This window comes from Myiozetetes cayanensis, unplaced genomic scaffold (assembly GCF_022539395.1).
Source record: "Myiozetetes cayanensis isolate MyiCay16 unplaced genomic scaffold, myiCay2020 scf3, whole genome shotgun sequence".
NCBI lineage: Eukaryota > Metazoa > Chordata > Aves > Passeriformes > Tyrannidae > Myiozetetes > Myiozetetes cayanensis.
In genome coordinates, this window is record NW_026087521.1 from 29,641,386 (window position 1) to 29,663,681 (window position 22,296).

Sequence of the window (22,296 nt, forward strand, 5' to 3'; positions counted from 1 at the left end):
TCTTAGAAACACAGAGCCCATTGATTGTATACAAAAGGAAATTAAAAAAATTACCTGCTGGGAAATAGGTACTTACACATGTCCAAGCTCATGTGCTATAGTGAAAGCAGCACTCAATCCATTTTCTTCACTTACAGAACAGCTGCGCAGTGGGTCACACATTGTACCTAACTCTGCTAAACCTGCAAAATTGAATCCTTAAATAAATGCTTAACAGAATGAATTTTCATGTAGTGCCATGCAGCGCAAAAAATACTATGGCACTCAGGTTGAAAGTCATGCCTCAAGTATGCATCAAATTTACACAAAACAAACAACCTCCTGGCACCAAACTACATGCCAGGAGGCAACAGCAGTAAGAAATAAGAAACCATTATTTTTGTCTGTGTGACTTGAATTTTGAATCTATTTTATGATTTATTCCTAATTTATTTTTCTCTGTACAGTGAAATTCTCATGTATGCTGTTATAAAACCATACTGATTAAAAAAGAGTAACTCACCAAGAGTATCACACTTCTCTCTAGCTCTGCAGATATCTTCCCTTGAAGAAACACATTTATTTAAAATTATTACAGCATGCAAAATAACATTTTTAAAGTATTTTATTGTTGCTATACTACTTAAAGCAATTGAAAACCTGATTCTCAATTTTTAATCTTACAGTCCATTCAAACAATTTGTATTCTAGTGAAAGAAGTAATTTAAATTCATCAGACTAAGCTCACAGTACTGCTTTCTAGTGTGAAAAGAATAAAACTTAAAATACTAAGATATTTCTCTACAATGCAGACAGTAGACAATTATGAAACGCTGCTGAAAAACATGCAGATTGCAATATACTGGAAATCACCTTATGTTGTGGACCATCTGCCAAACTAACAATGTAAAATTCAGGACTAACATCAAAGAATGTGATGTGTTGGAGTGTGTCCAACTTGCACACTGAGGGGAAAAATTAATGAAAAAGAAGAGCAAAAGAAAGACTCTATTTCAGTGAATGAACATCAGAACCTTCACTAAGGTGATTGGTGCACAGGAAGAATATATATTAATATTTGTATATTTTCCATTTTAAGCTTTTTTAAATTCTGATTATGTGTGGGCTATCAGGAGCTGACCATCACTGTGTCCTTTGCTGATTTCATTAAGTACAATACTGCCCCTATCACATATATGTACAATAGTTAAAGACTTTATTTCCTTGTCACAATTTCAGGTCTAAGTAATTTCTATCGTCTTTAATGAAAGGATCATCAGATGCTTATCAACATAGTCAGAGCTCATGTATTGATAATCAGTGGTTTGGGAAGTGGAAGATAGTCTTTATTCACTTCAGCTATGAACAATGTCAGTGGAATGGTTAAAAGATGATGTTGTGAAAAAACCCTAAAGCATTTGTCTTGCCTAGCTGAGTACTTGTGGCTATTTTAGATATCGTACCTAGTGATGAGAACAGCAGTATCATGATGAGAAGGGTGTGTGTCATCCAAAGTGTTTTGTGATTGCTGCCATAAACAAAAATTACGAAGAGTGGTAGCTGCATTGAAAGTGATTGCTGGTCCTTCCTAAGCAAGAAATGGTCAAAAACATCAAATAAGGGTTTTAATATTCATACACTTGCGCTTACTATGTTGTCATTTGTGCTGCTAATCTGTAAAATAATGACTGTGCATGGAAAATCAGCAGGACTGCACATAAGAATTCCCTTAGGATCAGATCTGAATTAAGTCACAAGTCCTTAGACATGAGAACCCATTATTTTAAACAATGCACATGAGCATTTACTATGTGTTAAATATTTTTTAAAAAGTGACAAATAAATATAAACCCCATATATTAGAAAAGCATATATGTCTTGCAATCTTAAAATATTACAACTATTAGGGCTGAAAACACTCCATCAAAGCACTCTATAAAAGCTGTCATTTCCCAGTCACATTTCCATATGTCTAACCACGCTTTAGGTTGTTACACCATAAGCTTTCATATACTATCTGATTTATGTCAATATAGGTCAACTGGAGGTGCTATTAGAGAGACAGGAAAATACAGGCATTAAATACACACCCTGAATTTAAAATCACATTTGACATTTAGTCTCCTATTTTAAAACAAAATTTTATAGTTAAAGAAAATATTTTGTGTTTAAAACTAAACCACATTAAACTTTGCAATTACAATGTAAATTCATGCATTTTGTTTCTTACATTAGAAAGAAATCTTTAAATATTTACTTTTCTTACCTGTTCATTGTGAATTACAATTAATTTGACAATAACTATATTTATAAGATTTCCAATACTTGAATCTTTATAGATTGCTGCAACCTATAGAGAAAAAAATTCAGAAGATTAGAAAATTTAATTCATCTGGTAAACTATATCTCTTTTAATCAAGAAAAAGAAAATTGAAGAAAAAAAGTCACTACACAACAGTTATATCATGCATCCTTCTATACCTTCTACCCAAGCATATGGTGACAAATCAAAAGGGTTGCCTAGCTTTTAATACAGCAAATAACTACAATTCTATATTAATTTCCAAATACTTAGACACCATGTTGAAACAATATAAAAAGTACATTTATTATACACTGTAAAACCTGTAGTTTATTAATCAAATATCAAAGAAAGAAAAAAGTAATGTTACTGCAACTATTAGGCATAAGCTGGTTTGTGTGGATGATTTGTGGAATCAATACCTAACATGTAAGAGAGTTTTAGAAAGTAATTTTGAACAAGTAAATTTTTGCCCTTGCTTTTAGTGGAAGCTGAATTGAGTTGTAAATCTTTATTGCAAATATGCATGACACATACACAGGTTTCTTTTCTCATCCATAAATTTTGTATTTACATACCCAACAAGCATTTTTATACATAAGTGTTGCAGACAGATAGTAAAAATCATGAGTCAGTTCCACACACTGAAGTAAATTCCTTTATTCTTCATAAAAGTTTATACCTTCTCAATAACAGCTTCAGATATCTCATCCATATGGATTCTACAGTTTGGCTTAAAGCAGCTGTTGAATCACAACCTTATGTAAACAAGAGTTGCCACTGAACACAGAAGAACTGACTTTCCTCCCTTCGAGCTTATGTTAAGGCTGCCAGGCTACAAAAGTGATCAAGGAACTGATCCAGTTGCAAAATTATTATTTTTTTGTAAATCACATTATACTGATCAGTGTTATCTCATTCCTGGTGCAATTCCTCCAATACAGGTGCTGACAGAGGAGGAGATGAAGAAGAACAGACTTCTTTCAAAAGTCACCTATACTTGAACTGGCTCAAGTTGCTGGTGAAACTACAGCCTTGTAGTATATGAATTCTATTTACCTGAGATCAAGTAACCTTGCTAAAACTTGGAACTGACAGAGCACTGGCTCTGAACTCATGCCCCACCTTTCTCTAAACTGGAGAGAGCACAACGCACAGCACTGTCCTTCATTCTTTTGTTGATACACAAGCTGGAAATAGAGGATTCAATAAGGGTGGGGAAGAAGCCAGAGTTTCAGAATCCATGTGGAAAACACATTTCAGAGCAGTACAGCTATTGTTTGCTTCTTTCCATACAGACTCCTTTCTTGGTCACTAACCAGCAAGCATCCAATTATTCTGAGGTGGGAATAAGGAATGTGTCTCAAATACTCACTGAAGAGTTGAATCCATTGGGCTTGGGCAGATTCAGAATCCTTTATCAAAGAAAAGGATATGCTTGCTGTAGTGCTTGAAATGCTCAAGTACCATTTAGGTAGAACTTGAGTGGAATAAACTACCATTTTTCTACTACCAAAATGACTTTACCACAATCAAGCTCCTTATGTGTTCTCTACTTTGAGATCCACTTTGATAAACTTAGAAGGGATATTTATCCTCGCCACAAACCATGTTCCTGTATGAACTGTTATGTTATGAACATAATTATCACATTCATCTCAGCTTACGTAAGTAACAGTAAATAAGTTGTCTAAAATCCTTCAATCGTCAGAGGAGAAGGAAAAGGGATGAACTGTTCTGTAGACATGAGTATCTAGATATGTATTTAGACATACATATTTTCATACAAGACAGTAAAAGAAGTTATTTCATTACTTCATCCCTTTACTACAGAAGGAGATAAGATTTTCAGATGTACGAGGCTGAGGGAGATTAATTCCAGCCCAAATCTTTCAAGTTTTATTTCTATTTAGCAAATAAACAGAAGATTGGTTCATATGGCATTCCAAAATCATGTCAGAGAGGAACCTGAAATGAGATCTGTGAGGATCTTTGGCTTATAACGTGAAGTTGCTTGTTCCAAGGATTGCCTTTCCTACCATTTAAACCGATACAAGAGCCACTTAAAACTGAGAATTTGTTGCAGTAGAAACCTATACAAGATTATATGTGTATAGTGTTAACAGAGACCTCTTTCACTCGACCCAGTTGTTGCATTTGGCCTTATAGATCTTCATGAGGTTCACATGGGCCCAATTCTCAAGACTGTCAAGGTCACACTGGGTGGTACCCTTTCCCTCAAGCAACTCAACTGAATCACTTATCTTGGTGTCATCTACAAACTTGCTGAGGGTGCACACAATTCCACTGTCTGTGTCATTGACAAAGATAGTAAAAAGTATTGGTGCAAGTATGGACCCTTGAAGGACACCACTCACTACTGGTTTCCATTTGGACACTGAGGCATTAACAATAACTCTCAGGACATGGCCATTCAGTCAATGTCTTATCCATCTAACAGTCCACACACCAAACCCAAAACTTTCCCATTTACTGGCCAGAATGTTGTGGGGACTGTATCAAAGGCCTTACAGACATCCAGGCAGATGACATCTGTAGCTCCTCCCTTGCCCAATGATGCAATCACTCCATCATAGAATGCCACTAGATTAGTCAGAAACATCTTTCAATTAACTAGTAAATCAGTCTAGTTAACACCTGGTTTTGGAACAGAAAGCTCTCAAACTCAAGAAACATGCATTTCACTGGCTGTCAAGTAAAGAGCATGCCAATCATCTGAGGTAGTGACATAGTCAACAAAAAACAATGCAGGATTTGTCCAGTACTGCAAGGGTATATATCAGGTAGAATAGGTAAAGGGATTGAAAAATGAATGGGGGGCTTAACTAGGTTCAGCTAACACCAAATAATACCTGAGTGCCTAAACTGTGACTATTAACCTTCAGTGGAACATTAGCTCTGAGTTTCTTAAAGGCCTCCTGTACCATACATAATATGTGAGAAGAAGACTCATTTCTGATCCTGGGTGATTAGAATGATCCAGGCAAGGAGTCCAAGCTGAAGCCTTCTTGAGATTAAAACTTAGGAGTTCAAGTTCACGGCTGTAGTAGCAGTTGTATAGTAGTTTATGTATGTCCCCTCACGTACATTAAAGAGTCCCTTGACAAAAATCTGTTACTGCTGTGCTGTCTGATGAGGTTATCCTGCTCACAAAATCTGAAAACACAGAGGAGGCAAAGAAACCAACACAAAACACAGTTAACAGTCCTTCTTCCTGTCTGTTGACACTATGTCCATTTAAAATATTTGTGCAAAAGTATATCTTCAAAACCCAGTACTAGCTACTCATATCTCAAGGAGATGCATAGATGGAATAAGTATGTAAGAAAAGAATATCTCATTGCACACCTGAAGAGAATCTGTTGCAAGACTTTCAACACCATATCTATACACACCATCTGAATTATCCACTGGTTATATCTGGAGATGAGCTGAGGACTGAAATAATGTCATGTAGGTGCCAGAGGCTCTTGCCAAATTCTGAAGCATGCTTTCTCTCATACTGGAGACAAGTTAATGCTAAATGTAAAAGTAACACTGCTTTCATTAATCCTACATTTGAGTCAAAGTATGGATTCTTTGCCTCATGGGCACTTTCATGACCTCCAAACATTTAGTCATTACCACTGCTTTCGAAAGATCGAAGAGCAAGACTGCTGATAACTAGTTGCCCTTAACACCAAATCATAGAATCATAGAATCATAGAATAGATTGGGTTGGAAAAGACCTCCAAGATCATCAAGTCCAACCCCTGATCCAACTCTAATTACTATATTACTATATTACTATATACTATATCTAATTACTATATTACTATATTACTATATTACTATATTACTATATTACTATATACAAAGGTATATTCTCAAGCTGGCTGAACATATGTGAAGAGAAAAATCCTGACAGTTGATAACCACAAACCAAACCACCAACCTAGAGTGCTATGCAGACTTAAAGTAATCAACTAAGACTTGAAATGACAGATCAATGCACAGAACTATCAAAGATCTGGAATATGAGATTCTTATTTTCAGTGAAAAAAATCAAGGGATAAGTACTCCCTGCTCCTGTATTCTAAAGATACCTCTCTCCATCATCTCTTATTGGAAGTATTCATGAAAAGGGATGATGAAATGTGATAAGAATTTAATAGAATACACCATTTCTTTACAATTTCCAGATCTACTTGCTTTACACTGATCTAAATAGAGGTTTCACAAAAGTAGGAGGTAATAGCTAAGACAAAGTGAAATTAGTTTCAAGATTTTTCAGACTCTTAAAACCAGCATCCACACCACAGAAGAGTTCTGACTGCACAGCAACAAAGAAGGGGAAAAAATATATAAATGAAACTAGTTAGCTTTTGGTGGAAGGATCACAGCTTTTACTTTCACGGAATTCTCAAACATTAAGACAAACCTTGTCATCATCACAGCTGTGGCTGCCAGTTGACTGGAAGTAACTTGGTCATAAAGTTTAGTTTCTCTTGACATCCCTGTTGTAACTGTCCATTAAAGTGTGACTGTGAATAATGGAAAAATACCCTTTTTAGAAAAGGGATTAATAAACAAGCAAGTATGCCTAGAGGCTGGAAGATAAATAAATGATACACCCAAAACCAATTTGACTTCTTCAGCAACTTTTTTCCCTTTTTGTTTTTCCCCCTAAATGTTGTATCACAAGGCCTCTTTTTCTTTTTCCTCTTGTCTTTTACACACAACCATGATACCAGGAAAATACAGACTTTCATATTCTTTGGAAGAAACAGGTATCACTTCATAGCTCACATGCCTTTTGCAGGCTCCAATTATCTCTTATTTATCACTGTAGTGCTGAAAGGATGTAAGATATCCAGGATCCATGAGATTTCTCCAGGATCTGGGAGATTTCTCCTTCACCTGTTCCACTGTCATACCCTTATTCTGTCATATATTTCATAAGAACACAAAATTGTCTGAAGTCATGAGTCTGAAGTCATTGCTTCACTGAATGAGAAAGAGCTGCGTCATTTCTGCTGGTGTTGCTCTTACTCTATCCTGTGCATATTTCTGTACTAAACTGGCTTCCACCAGTGGAACCTAATGCTAGAAGAGACTTCTCATGCAAACTTGCACAAGTATACCTATATGTCTCAGAGTTACCATTTTTTCCACTAAGAGTTTTAGGTCATCTCCTGTCCCCGCATCCAAGTCATCTTCAATCTACTATCCCTTGAGTTAACCAGGTAGAGATTCCACATGACACCTAGTAGAATGCTTTAGTGAAGGCATAAAGAAAGAATAAATCCCTTTTAAAGGCTTAGTCACCCTGTGTGCTGGTTTTGGCTGGGGTAGAACTAATTTTCTTCAAAATGACAGGTATGGGGCTGTGTTTTGGATTTGTGCTGAACACAGAGCTGATAACATACAGATGTTTTTGTTATTGCTGAGCAGGGCTTACACAGAGCCAAGGCCTTTCCTGCTTTTCACAGCACCATGCTGGCAAGGTGTTTGGAGGTGCTGGGTCAGGTGACTCAAACTGAGCAAAGAAAAAAATTCCATACCATATGACATCATGCTCAGGATATAAAGCAGGAAGGGGGGGAAGAAGGAGGAAGAAGAGATTTGGATTGATAGGTGTTTGTCTTCCCAAGTAAATGTTACATATGGTGGGGCCCTGTTCTCCTGGGGATGGCTGAAGACCTGCCTGCCCATGGGAAGCAGGGAATTAATTCCTTGTCTTGCTTTGCTTGTGTGTGTGGCTTCTGGTTTCCCTATTAAACTCTCTTTATCTTAACCCATGAATTTTCTAGCTTTTATCCTTCCAACTCTCTCCCTGATCCTGGTGGGGGCATGAGTGAGTAGCTGAGTGGGGATTGGTTGCTGGCTGGGCTGAAACCACAACAACTTGTCAGGAATGCCTATGCTCTTTCTTGTGACTGAGATGGGTGCAAAGATATCCCTTTAATATTGCAATAACTCAGCAAACAATGACTTAGTCATGCTCATCACCATCTACAACTGTTTGATGAAAATATGCACCACAGTTATAATCAGATCATATCAAATGCCATCACATACAGCTCAGATATCAATATCAATACTTCCTTTCAGTATCTGAAAGAGACTACCTCACAAGATCATTTCACAAGATACAACCATAGCCAGGCATCTCTAGCCACTAGAAGCTACTCAGAGAAAGACATGAGTGTTGCTTGGCTCGTTATTCATGAGAGGGTCCCAAATAGCTCAGAACAAGACCTTTGTCATAATCAAAAAGTACCAAGGCTTCACCTTAGAAATAGTCCTTGAACAGTGTACTATTCAGAAGCAAGTCAGAGACAAGTACTTGTCTAATCATCAGATATCTAATCAACAACAACCACTAGCACCTAGGTTAAATAGTACTAACAGCAGTGAAGTGTAAAGGTGGGCAAGTATGTGCCTCCCTACATACTGCAAAACTTCATAGAATCACTCAGGTAGGAAAAGTTCCTTAGGATCATTGAGTTCAACCATTAACCTAATACTGTCAAGTCCACCAGGAAACCCTGTCGCTAAGCTACTACTAGGTATGGTGACTCTACTGTTTCCCAAGCAGCTGGTTCCAGTGCTTTACAACCCTTTCTATTAAGACATTTTTCCTAAGCTTTCCCTGATGCAGCCTGAGAACATGTTCTCTGGTCCTGTTGCTTGTTACTTGGGAGACAGGACTGACCCCCAACTCAATATAACCTCCTTTTAGGTAGCTGTGGAAAGTGATAAGGTCTCCCTGAGCCTCCTTTCTTCCAGGAAAAAAAAAGCACTGCACCTCCCTCAGCTGCTTCTCATTAGACTTGTGCTCCAAATCCTTCACCAGCCTTCCTGCCTTTCTCTGGACACACTCCAGCACTTTAATGACTTTATTGTAGTGAGGGAACCAAAACTGAACACAATGCTTGAGGTGCAGCCTCACCAGTGCCAAGTGCAAGGGGACAGTAACTTTCCTAGTCCTGTTGGCAACATTATTTCTAACACCAGACAGGATGCCATTGGCTTTCTTAGCTACCTGGGAACACTATCACCTCTGTATTATCTGATGGACCTCAAGATGTAGTGATGTATCATTATGACATTTTATATACAGGCACCCTGGAGTTGGAGCAGAAGGACAGTCACAATTTAAAAAATAGTAGACATTTTTTATACTCACATAGATACCCATATACCAAGATAAACAAGAAGTCTATCTCAGAGAATTCTATATGAAAAATGCTTTGAAAATAATTGCTTTCTGTTATGTATAGTCATTGGTGCATAAACAAATACCCACTTTCATTTTAACCATGTCAAATACACAAGATCATGTGGTTTTATAATGCACAGAAGAAACATAATAAGGTATAGAGCCTAAGCCAAGGAATAAATGCCTTGTGCTGGATTTCTAGATTTTACTGTATGAGAGACAAAAAGCACAGAACATTCCTGTAGCATTAGTACTAATACACTAATCTGAGAGAAAAAGGGGTAATATAGAACCTTAGTAGTCCAAGTAGCAGATGCAAGGAACAATGTACTCATGTCTAAATTTTAAATGTAACAATATTCATTGCCTTTCAGATGCTAGTCATATAAATTATATTATTAACCTACAAATTATTCAATTCTAACGCCTATTTTTAAATTGTGACTATAAGGCAGAATCAGTAATGCCAAATATTCTTAAATGCTAGTATGCATCTATGTTTTCCCATAGTATGACCTGTAAAGAAAACATAAGAACATTATTAAAATTCACTCCATATATATTAGGACAAAATCATTGGGCTGTTTTTAATGATGGGGGCAGTGAGGTAGTGAGTAACAGGTAAGATTTTTTCTAGTTGTAGCCTTGTTTATACTTTTTTCCCATTGTGACAGATAACCATCATCATTCATCATTTGCACAGATCTGAAAGACTACACAATGAACAAAACAACGGACAGTCAAGGTCATTTATGTGCAGTCCAAGTCAGGAACCTGCCTTGATGAAAATCAAACCCACCAGCTTTTAACACCATATCATAATAGTACTATTTTACCATGATATTACACCTTTTTATGATTCCACAGTCTCACTGCATGTTAGATGATCTAAATTGATGCTGTCTCAATCCTCTCCTTGAATGCATGGCTGCACCTCACCCATGCTCCAATCTTAGCACTCACGTGACTAGGCAGTCAGCCGAGTTCATGATCTGAGTTGGCCACCACAGCCCTACCACAGGTAGTTTTACACGTCATGATTTCTTTTCAAAAAGGCAAGATTACAAAGTTCTTGCTGCAAACAGACTAAGAACAGACCAAGTCGTTTTTTAGTACCAAACTAACTACATAAGCAGTACAGTACTTAAATGGATGCCAATAATCAGCTACTTTATACAGAAAATGAGGATAGTACCTCAAAATGTCTCATGAAACCAGATTGGAGTTTGGTTTTGATGCTTTTATAGTAAACTCCAGTGTCTTAATTAATTACTTCAGTTGCTAAGATCAAGCCTTCATGTTAGGGGCCTTGAACTTCCTGAAGATAATCTTAATCTTAAAGTCTTCCAGTTACTAAATCTATTAAGGCAGTGCTTACTGCCTGTTCTGATGATACAACACTTGGAGAAATAATAAAAAACAGTGCAAGTTAAGCAATCACAGAATTCTTTATTATTTTATTTAGAATTTCACGTTAAATAATACCACCCTTTACTGTATTTCAGTACAAATTTTTTAACAAATTTCTATGGCAAAGGTATTGCATGTCTTTTGAATTACGTATTTCAATCAGAACCAGTAAGTATTTCCAAGACATAGTATAAATAATGTGAATACTTATACTGCCAACATTTATGCAACTTTAAAGAAATTGGAAAATGCATTCCAGTTCCAGTTCAATGGGATTACTCGCATGCTGAGAGTTAAGCCTTTTCAGGTTGAATTGGATGAGTGACAAGACACTTAAAACCCTAAAAATATTTAGCAGTATATTTCAGTTCTTATTTTCCACTCACAAAACAGCAGCAAGTTTACTTTGGTGGCTTTGTTGCTGATAAAAAAACCCAAAGAAAATAACAGAAAAATGGGCCAGGATTTCAAAGGTTCTTCTGGGAGCTAGATGTCTAAGTTTCATTAAAATTTAATGGGATTTATATGCTTAAAGTTTTTAGGTTTCTTTAAAATCCAAGCCAAAACTGAATAACCTTAAAAGTTACAGAATTATTACAAGACTAGAGTATAATGCTTGTTCATATATTGATTCTCTAAAGCAGCAATTATACAATGCTTCTCTTATTTACCTAGAAGTTCAATTATGTAAGTAAAGAGACTTTAGAAACATTGCAGTGTAAGGAGTTGTAGTTGAATGAACAACAGCTACAGATGCAGGAACAATGTTTTGATCTTAAAAAAAAAATCCAGTAATTACACTACCTATAACCACAACACCACCTTATGAAAATGATAACATAAATGTTCTATTTCATCTCATTGTAAACTTCTGTAAAAAACAGCTTACATTTTAAAATAATGTTTTGACCACTTTGTTTCTTAGAACAGGTCTTTATTAAAAATGTCTCTATAAAAATGGCATCTTTGGGATCACTTGTTCTAAAAGAACCCCAAGTTGGGTCTGTACTATAAGTTAAAGAGAAAAAAAACAACTTTCAGCACTGGTGGTTTTTTTTTTTTTGTAATATATGAACTTTCAGACTTTCACACCACTAGAAGTAGAAAAATTCAAAAGACCTAATCAAATAAAGTATGCTGATCTCCTTAAAATACCATTATTTCTTTTATAAACCAATAAAAGGAAACTCCATCTTCTACATTTGCCTACATCATGTGTGTAATAGACGAGAGCACCTCTACTGCCATCAGCTGGATATACAGATATTAGAGTGAGCAGAATTCAGTTTAGTTGTCTAACTGCGTATTATCCAGCATCCCTTCACATGCTATAGGTTATGGGACACCTATACACAACTGGCAGTTATGACTCACCATTTACAGGAGACTTGCAGAGATTTGACATCATTGGCATAAGTGAAACCTATTGGGATAAGACCTGTGACTGGAGTGTCCTGCTGATGGTTACAAGCTCTTCGGGAGGTATAGGCAGGGTAGAAGGGGCAGAGGGGTGGCACTTTCTGTAATAGAGAGGTTAGAATGTATGGAGCTCAGAGCTGGCACTGGCACAGTTGAGAGCCTCTGGGTAAGAATCAAGGGGCAAACAAATAATGAAAGATGTCACTGTGGGAGTCTGATACAGACCTCTCATCCAGGACAATCACACAAACAAATTATTCTCTGAGGAACTAAGAGACACTTCCAAGTCAACTGCCCTTGTCCTTATGTGGGACTTCAACTTGCCAGAAATTAACTGGGAGCATAACACAGCTGGTACAACCTGGGTCAGAAGATGCCTAAAAAACCTGAATGACAACTTTATGACACAGGTCCTAAGGGAGCCGACTTGGAAAGGTGCCCTCCTTGATCTGCTGCTTGTCAACAGAGTGGATCTTGTGAACAAAGTGGAAATTAGTGGCTGTCTTGGTCACAATGACCATGAAATGATCGAGTTTAAAATCTCTGTTGACAGAAGTAAAAGTGTCAGCAAAATCTCAGCTCTGACATGAGGAGAGCAGACTTCAGATTGCTCAGAGAGTTAGTAAGTAAGGTCCCCTGGGAAGATGTTTGTGCAGGTGCTGGCATCCATAAGTGCTGGTCCCTTTTCAAAAATCACCTCCTAAGGACATAGGAGCAGGCAATTCCCAAATGTCAGAAGTCAAGCAGGCAAGGCAGAGGGCCAGCTTGGATCTTCTCTTGGAAATAAGGCAAAAAAGGAAGGTGTATGCCCAATGGAAGCAAGGTCTAGTGACATGGTAAGAATTCAGAGATGCTGCTTGCTGCTGTAGGGAGAAAACTTATGCAGCCAATGCTCAGAATTGAAGCTGGCATCAAAGTCGAGGGAGGAGATTGTCCCGCTCTGCTCTGCACTGGTGAGACCTCACCTTGGATATTGTGTGCAGTTTTGGGCACCACAATATAAGAAAGATATTAAGCTATTAAAGAGTGTCCAAAGGAGGGTAACGAAGATTGGATCATACTCTCAAGCACATGATGTGACTCTTGGGGATGGCCCTGTGCAGGGCTAAGGGCTGGACTCGATGATCCTTGTGGGTCCCTTCCAACTCAGCATATCCTGTGATTCTGAGTTTTGTGAAGCAGCTCAGGCCAACCCAGATGACCTATGCTTCTTAAATGGCACTGGGCACTTCTATGAAGTAAATTAATTGATCGAAAAGTAGATGTCTATGACTGGTCAAGTGAATAGCTGTCTATAACACAGATGTCTCTATAGATACCTATATGGCATGTGCTTTAATTTGCAAGCCCCAAGGTAGATGCAGTTTCATATAAATTAAGCTTCTTGAATAGATATAAGGACAGAAATCTAGAAACAATTACAATGTAGAATATGTTAGCATGGCTTTTCCATGATTCAACAGATGTCATGGTAAATTTTTGATTATACAAAGCTTATTGCACCATATTCTGAATCAATACAAGTAAAGACTTTTGTTTCAAAAAAGAATTTACTACAGAAAGATCACAAACAAATGATGCCAACTCAAAGTCTGACCCATATTAATCTGAAATTACTTGAAAACTTGAAAAACTAGGATTACTATAACCAAGCATTTTTTTCCCCAATGCATTTTAACATCTGTCTGCTGTAATTAATCCATACATTTGACTCACTGAAGCTTAAGAATTCTTCTAAAGCAACAGAAAATCAGAAAATCAGGAAATCAGTCACATCATTTCACTTAGACACCTTACACTGCATTAAACTGAAAAGATCCACAATCAGAAATTTTGGCCCTAGTTTTTAATTTATGTTTATAGAATCTCTTTCTTTTGATACAAAATTTGGTCAAACCAGAAGACAGGACAGTTGTAGAAAAGAGAACAACTGAATAGAAATAATTGAAATTGCTAATACTTAAGAACCAGAGTTTACTTACTATTGACATCAGTGTTAGTATGTAGTGCTGTAAATTCTGCCCATGGTGCTGAACCATTTTGACGTCAGCTGTAACCATCACTTCTACATATCTTGGATAGGAAAGAAAACGCTTTTTCCTGGAATGTGGATTGCCACCATCCTCTATAGAGAGGTTATTTAAACCATACTTTAAACCGAGAGACTTCTGTAAAACACTGCTCTCTTCATTTAAACTGCTGAAGGTTGAATGTAATAAAGTGCTCTTCTTCAACTCTTTATCTGCAAAGCAAAAAAGATTTACTGTTAAATGCAGTTTCTAAACGTAAAGAAGCAAAGGGCTTCCCAAAACACAAAGTAAAGTTATATTTATGATCTTATTTCCAAGAGAAACAGTGCAAGAACTAAAAAGAAAATTATATGAAACACAGAAGACTGTAATAGGAACATCAAATTAGATGTCTTTTACATTTTCATACAGCTCTAACATAAATGGATTCTTTGTTAAAAACTAGTTACAAGGCAGGAGTATTTTGTAGTTCCTAGAATGCGGTATAATCCAAACAGGCAGGCTGGAAGGAGAAAAGCACTACAACTTAAGCAGTACAACAAAGGAAGCAAGTTAGTTAAACAAAACATATTTTTACACACAAACTTTTGGCACCAGTGGAAAAAAACAAAACAAACTAGGTCCAACTCCTGAATTTAAGTCCCTATTGACTTTTAAATTTATGTAACATATTTAAATAAATATAGAGTTTACTTCATACACAAGTACCCATCAAAAACATTCAGTGACTTCCTTGACATCTTTGTAAATATTCATTATGTAGGATCAGGTTCTAAAGGAAATATGCAATCTCAGATATCTCCAAACTAAGTACTGCAATACTTCCAATAATGCTGTATAGTCCAGCCACCAGAGGCTTCTGATGCCTGATACATAAAATCCATGCATTTTTCAGAATCACCTTAGCAACAGTTCACATAAAAATCCTTAACTTAGAAGCATACCTGAATTGTCACTACTCTTCAGAACTTACGCAGCTAACTATACACTTTACAACCCTCTGAAGAAATCTCCACTGCCTTTCTGGAAGCTAGATTTCCTTCTTAAAAAGTAGCTGCCAAAGAATATGTCTCAGTGTCCTGAACAGGCCGAAATCCTCCCTCTAGAAATCCAAGGTAGAAGTTTTGTTGACCCCATTCCTTATTTCACCAAGAATCAAAAACTCAAATCTCATGGTCACTATGCCCAAGACAGCCTCTGACCACCACATCTCTCATCAGCCCTTCTCTGTTCATAAACAGGTCTAGGAGGACATCACCCCTGGTGGGCTCACTCACCTGCTGTGCCAGGAAGTTATCTTCCACACATTCCAGGAACGTCCTAGACTGCCTCCTCTCCATGGTGAGTTTCTGTTTCATGAAATGTCAGCCAGCAGCTTACAGAATATTTTATCTGTTTCTTCATCCTGGTTGGGTGATCTACAACAGACCTTCACCAGGATTTCTGCATTGTTATTCTTCCCCTGATTCTTACTCATCGGCACTCAACCTTATCATCATTATCCTTGAGCTCTACACAGTCAAAACACTCCCTAATGTACAGAGCCAGCCCACTGCCTCTCCTTCCTCACCTGTCCTTTCTGAAGAGCTTATAGCCATTCATGGCAACACTTCAGTCACGTGAGTCATCCCACCATGTTTCTGTGATGGCGACTACATCATAGCTTTCCTGCTGCACAAAGACGTTCAGGTCCTCCTCTTTGTTTCCTATACCCTGCGCACTGGTGTAGATGCACTTCAGCTGGGCTATTGATTTCACCCCCAGCACAGGCTTGGCATCCCCAGGTTCATCTCTAGTAAGCCTAGTCTTACCACCTTCCCCCTCTAAACCTAGTTTAAATACCTCTCAATCAGCCCTGCCAACTCACGGGCTAGAACCCTTTTCCCCTTTTAGACAGGTGAACCTCATCTGTCTCCAGCCTGGTGCTAGGCAAACCACCTCACGATCAAAAAAGCCAAAATCCCTAGGATGGCATCAGTCTTTAAGCCACTTGTTCATCAGGTGGGTTCTCCCATTTCTTTCAGCATTCTTCCCTGCTACCTAAGGGATGGTGGAAAACACCACCTGTGATCCTGTCCCTTCAACTAGTTGTCCCAGTGCCCTGCAGTCCTTTTTGATTGCCCTAGGACCTCTAAACCTCATCATTACCAACCTGGAAACCAGAAGTGGGTAATAATCAGAGGGCCATGATTGTGATTAACCTATATGCTGTGAATCTGTGAAAGTACAGTCATTCCCTTGTCACATATCCTAATAATGTGCTTGTAAATTACTCCACTCTATTTTCAATAAAACTAAGTATTATTAAAATGTAGCATGAATACATTATTAAAATACTCGTAAGGACAAAAATCTACATGAATGGGTAATATTAGATTTTTCCATTATTAAGGAAGACAGATATCCTGTATTATCTGTTAGACTTATAATAAGCTCATTATCTTTTGTGAATACAAGAAACAATTCCCATGGATCTACTCTTACACCTACATTGTCCCATACGTAAAAAATCAAACTCACAGAGAAGTTCTTGAAATATCATCTTTTTTTTTTTACTTGCGCATTCTGTCCTACTTTTGAATTAGCCACTGACACAAAACAAAAGGAAGAGCTGTCAAGCCTATGTGAAAGAAATGTGTAGGTTCAAATGGAACAATCTGGAGAAATATTATTTATGACATTAAATCTTGCCACTTTAAAAAAAAAAATCTGACATTTGAAAAAGTCACAAAGAAATTTAAAGTATGACTATACCTGAAACCTCATAAGGTTTGTGGGATTTCTGATATTTTTTTTTAAGTTCTTCATGTCTGTATATAAGATGTGGTTTGTTATGTTCATCTTCATGTTCACCTCCATCTGCTTTCATCAGAGGTTCTAAAATATATTCACCATCATGTGCCTTAAAGGTGCCCATCTGAAAGTAAGAGAAGCAATTCATTTATTTTCCATAAAAATACCGATATAAAAATAAACTTCATTGACATAAAAATTATTTATGATAATATTTTGAAGTTAATGATAATACATTTACATGTGAGACAGAGGAAACCTCAGTGGACACTGAAGATGGAAGGTGGAAGATAAGGTAAGAGAAGTTTGCTTTCTGAGACTTGTCCCACCAGGGTAACTCAGACTAACTTGCATATTAACAAAGGATCACAGGTAATCACTATATAGAGTTAATAAAACAAAGGGGATCACAAAAATAAAGTGAAACTAGGTATAACAAAGCAGGACCAGTTGGGAACTCTGCAAAGGAGAGCAGAGGCCATCAAGAACTTCATAATTTGAGTGTGGTCTAAATTCTGGACTGATTTGTTGCCTTCTGTCCTTAACATAATTTATAAAATATTTTTCTTCTAAAATTGAATTTTCCTCATAGATTAGAAACAATGTTAACCTGATACTCTTTTTAAAGACTTTGAAATGAGTACTAGGAATTCAAAGATGACAATGACATTAAAGTGTTTTTCTCCTTGATTCCCCCAACACACACACCCCCGCCCATCTCAGACACACATGGGTAGCTATGTAATGGGAACCAAATGAACTTGATTACTAACAAAAGCACTGGCACATACACAACCGCCCTGCCCCATAATCCTTTTAATTATGAAATCCTGAAACAGAATCACTTCTTTCTCACTGCACTTCCAACCAAATTTATAGTTTCCTATGGCTTAAAAACTTGACTTCAGGAGACCATGAGGAGGAAAACACATGCAAGAATTTCATTTAATTATTTTCAGACGTTTTTAGTAACTTCCTCACTTAAGTCCGTTAAGCATCTTGAGTGAGTAGTTGTACTGCATCCTGGCAGATCTTTTGCCAGTGAGGTATGTTGACCAATAAGATAATAGCAATAATCTGTGTAATATGCTTTAAGAGATTAAGTGTTCATGTCAACCTTGAAACTCCAGGTTATAGAGAGTGGCAGAGAAGGATAAATGAGAAGAGAAAGTAGGTTGTTTTAGAAAGAAACCTAAGTCTTTTAAAAAGTGCTGCAGACTACCTTAGTGGCCAGGGTATTTTACTGGAATTGTAATATCCCTCGAATTTGGGATCCTTCTAAGCAGTTACCAGTTTTCTTTGTTTAACAGTCTATTAGGCTTCAGGTATGTGTCAGAATATCTGTAATCTTGCCTGATACATAACATTATTAAAGATACTGCAAACACAGCATGAACGGATCCTCTGCACCACAGAGCTAAATAGTATTTTCATTTCAAGACTTTTTAAATCTAACTCATAGAGTTAGATGTAACATCTAAATCTAACAGTTTAAATCTAACTCATAGAAGCACTTTTTCCATTCAGCTTCATTTAAATTCTTTGCAAGTATTCTTCATGCCAGATCCTTTTTACATTCAGTTTAGCCTTCTCACATCCAGTGTTTCCAGGGCATGCGATTTGTAGAGGACAGCAGAGCGAGTGTACTGAGAACACCATGTGTCTCCTTGGAAAGGGCCTCAGGAAAACAGACATGACACAGCTTGTCAGTGCAACCTTTGGGAAAAATTACAGGGACAGACAAGAGCATGTCACTCAGGGACAAAGCATCAATATTTGCCACTAAGATTTAAGTGTTTATTACATATACTATTAAAGTCCCATTAAACAAAACATAATAAATTTGACCCCACACTACTGGTCAACACTAACAAGCTAATTAATTCTTTTCTCCTGACATACTATAAACCCTGTTTCTAGACAACAGACATTTAAAGCACGTTCTTCTAGATTTAAGTAAGAACTTTATTGCTACTGCTTTATTTCATGCATACATTTTATTTCCATTCTATTCTTTCAAACAGGTTGAGCAGATATTCTGAATTTGTTTCTTCCATGGCTTTTCCAATAAACAGACTTCTGGATTTTACAAAGAACACACAGATTATAATAGTAGTCCAGAACTAAAAAGGATAGAGTTACATTTTAAACTAAACTCAACTTCCATAATAGAATATCAGACTTCTATTGGAAAAGATGAACTGAACGGTAGTGGGGGGGCTACAGGGGTGGCTTCTGTGAGAAGCTTCCAGAAGCTTCCCACATGTCTGATATATCCAACGCCAGCCGGCTCCAGGATGAACCTGCTGTTGGCCAAGGCTGAGCCAATCAGGAATGACAGTAATGCCTCTGTGGTAACATATTTAAGAAGGAGAAAAAAAAAAGTTGTTGGGCAGATGAAAATTGCAGGCTGAGAAGAGCAGGGTGAATGAACATGTGAACAACAATGCAGACACCAAGGTCAGCGCAGGAGGGGGAGAAGGTGCCCCAGGTGCTGGAGCTGAGGTTCCCCTGCAGCCCATGGTGCACACCATGGTGAGGGTGAGGCAGCTGTGCCCCTGCAGCCAATGGAGGATAACCAGGGTGCAGAGATCCACCTGCAGCCTGTGAAGGAGCCCATGCTGGAGCTGATGGATGCCTGAAGGAGGCTGTGACCCCGTGGGAGACCCATGATGGAACAGGGGTCTGGCAGGGACCTGCTGACCTTGGGAGAGAGGAGCCCATGCTGGAGCAGGTTTTCCTGGTTGGACCTGTGGCCCTGTGGGGGACCCATGTTGGAGCAGCCTGTTCCTGAATGATTGCATACCATGGAAAAGTGACCCACAGTACAGCAGTTTGTGAAGAATTATTGCCCATGGGATGAACTCACACTGGAGAAGTTCATGGAGGACTGTCTCCCATGGGAGGGACCCCAGGTCAGAGCAGGGTAAAGACTCCTCTCCCTGAGCAGCAGCAGGAACAACCTCTGATGAACTGACTGTAACCCACATTCCCTATCTCCCTGAGCCACTAAGGGGAAAGAGACAGAAGTTGGAAGGAAAGAGAGGTAGAGGGTGTTTTTAAGATTTATTTTTCTTCTCATTCTCCTGCTCTGATTCTATTAGTAATAAATGTAATTAATAACCCCACTTTGAGTCTGTTTTGCCCATGACAGTGATCAGCAAATGATCTCTTCCAGTTCTTATGTCAATTCATGAACCCTTTTTTATATTTTTTTCTCCTCTGTCTAGTTGCAGAGAGGAGTGAGAGTGGCTTTAGTGGGTACTTAGTATCTAGCCAGGGTCAACCCACTACAGCCTCTCAAATCATCTAACCAGAAATCCATCTGTAACGTTCTATTTCTGTTCTCAGGTAAAGAGATAAAAGTAAATTTAAAAGACCTCTTCAGCAGAAGTGGAATACAAAACTGAAAACGGTCTCTTGCACATCATAAATAAGTGGTCCAAAGAAAGAGTGCTACCAAGGACTATGCATATGCATAGATTTGAGGAAATTTATGAGAAAACCATAAGAGAATTATAATTATATTTTTTTTGGATTTAAAATACTATGGATGAGTTAAACACTTTATATTACATCAAGGTTCAGTGAATCAACACAGCTACTTCACTATATATGGTATGGCTTCATGGTTTAAAGTGGTTTAAAACTGTATAGTCTTAACCAATGTATTTTCTCTCTTACAAAAGCAATAGAAATAAATACTGCAGAAATTATGGTTAAAGAATGCACCATGGCCCATACACAAGTTACATCTTTGTGTATAATAGCAACTTCACAGAATGCATGGAAAACATAAGGGAGATACAGCAGGTTTCATAAATGAGGAATTAATATGCCCAACAGCACAATTGAAAAGGTTTCATAAAAACTCTAAAAGAACAACTGAAGTTCTGGAAAACATGACTCTTAATCAGCAGATTCCCCTTCAGGTAAGCTCTATTCCCATGCTCAAGTACTTTTCACGTCCTCAAGGTATGGCTTCTCAACTCAACTTAAAAACCTGCAAGTAAGTTTACAGCAAGAGCACTTTAATGGTCAAAGTAAATTACAAAATCCCTTCCTTTTCTATTATTCTCTTCCTCTCTTCCATTCCTCCCTCTTGTGTTTATTCAGAGCTCTTGAATCATGTGAGAAGTCCTTCACCTTTTTCTTTCTGCTTCACTGTTATGTTTTCTAATTAAAGACTTAAGCAGCATAGCTTAATTATTTCACTAAAGAAAGAAGTATTAGAGGCTATCTGATCATGGTACACTGCCAACATCCGGAAGGAGCATTTCTACTAGAAGATAATTCAGCTAGAAACACAAAAAACAGCTAGTGGTTGCAAGCTAATATCTTAAGACCACAGCTAATATAATAGAAATAAGAAAATAGCAATTCAATCATAAATAATACACCACCTAAGTCACAGGAAGAAATATCTAAAGCCTTACTGGAAGTGATTGAAAGCAACATTATGTTTGAAGTTCTTAGAAAGAGAATAAAATGCTAAAAGTTATAGGAAAAAAAAAAACTTCCATCGTAAGTTTGACTGTTATCTAACTACATCTCTTTACAAATTCTGTGATGTTAAGATTTTGTAAGTTGACAGTAATCACATCTTTAGTATGCTTAATCACATCTTGAAAAGAATTGATGGGACATTCACCTAAGTTTGGAAGCATCCAGGTCTGCAAAGTCATCTAATAACTGGTTAAATAAAATTACCTATTTACAGACTGAAATTTAAGTTCCATGTAAATGCCTAAAGAAATCTTATCTATTTGTATGTTTAGATCACACCTTATATAACCATACTGATAACCACAGCACTGGATCCAGTGTCCTCACTGCCAAGTTACTTTCACTCAGGAAAAAATAACATATAGAGGAAAGAAGGAAATATAAAACCTGGCAATAGGTACCCTGAACATCACTTTGTAAAGCTATTCTAGGCAAGAAAATCTGGCTGAAACCTAATGAAAACAGTATTTCAGGAGTTTCTAAATACAATTTGTAACAAAAAGAGACGGGTTAAATAGCAGAGAACTTCAGAGAATGTTGCAATAACAATCTCAAAGCAAGCTGGAAAGATCAGAGGTTCATGGCAATTAACAAGATTCATTGGAGTGTAAGGAAGAGAAAGAGGCCACTTA

The 22,296-nt window shown here is 37.4% G+C and overlaps 1 protein-coding gene across 1 annotated transcript in view; it reads right to left on the bottom strand.

The window, feature by feature from the left end:
* ADAMTS20 (ADAM metallopeptidase with thrombospondin type 1 motif 20) overlaps positions 1-22,296 on the bottom strand; it is a 94,216-nt gene that overhangs the window by 64,012 nt on the left and 7,908 nt on the right. Inside the window, 6 exon segments of the mRNA XM_050324484.1 lie at positions 77-182; positions 503-543; positions 1,443-1,567; positions 2,246-2,329; positions 14,318-14,577; positions 17,120-17,282. Of these exon segments, the coding sequence (XP_050180441.1) occupies positions 77-182; positions 503-543; positions 1,443-1,567; positions 2,246-2,329; positions 14,318-14,577; positions 17,120-17,282 (779 nt within the window).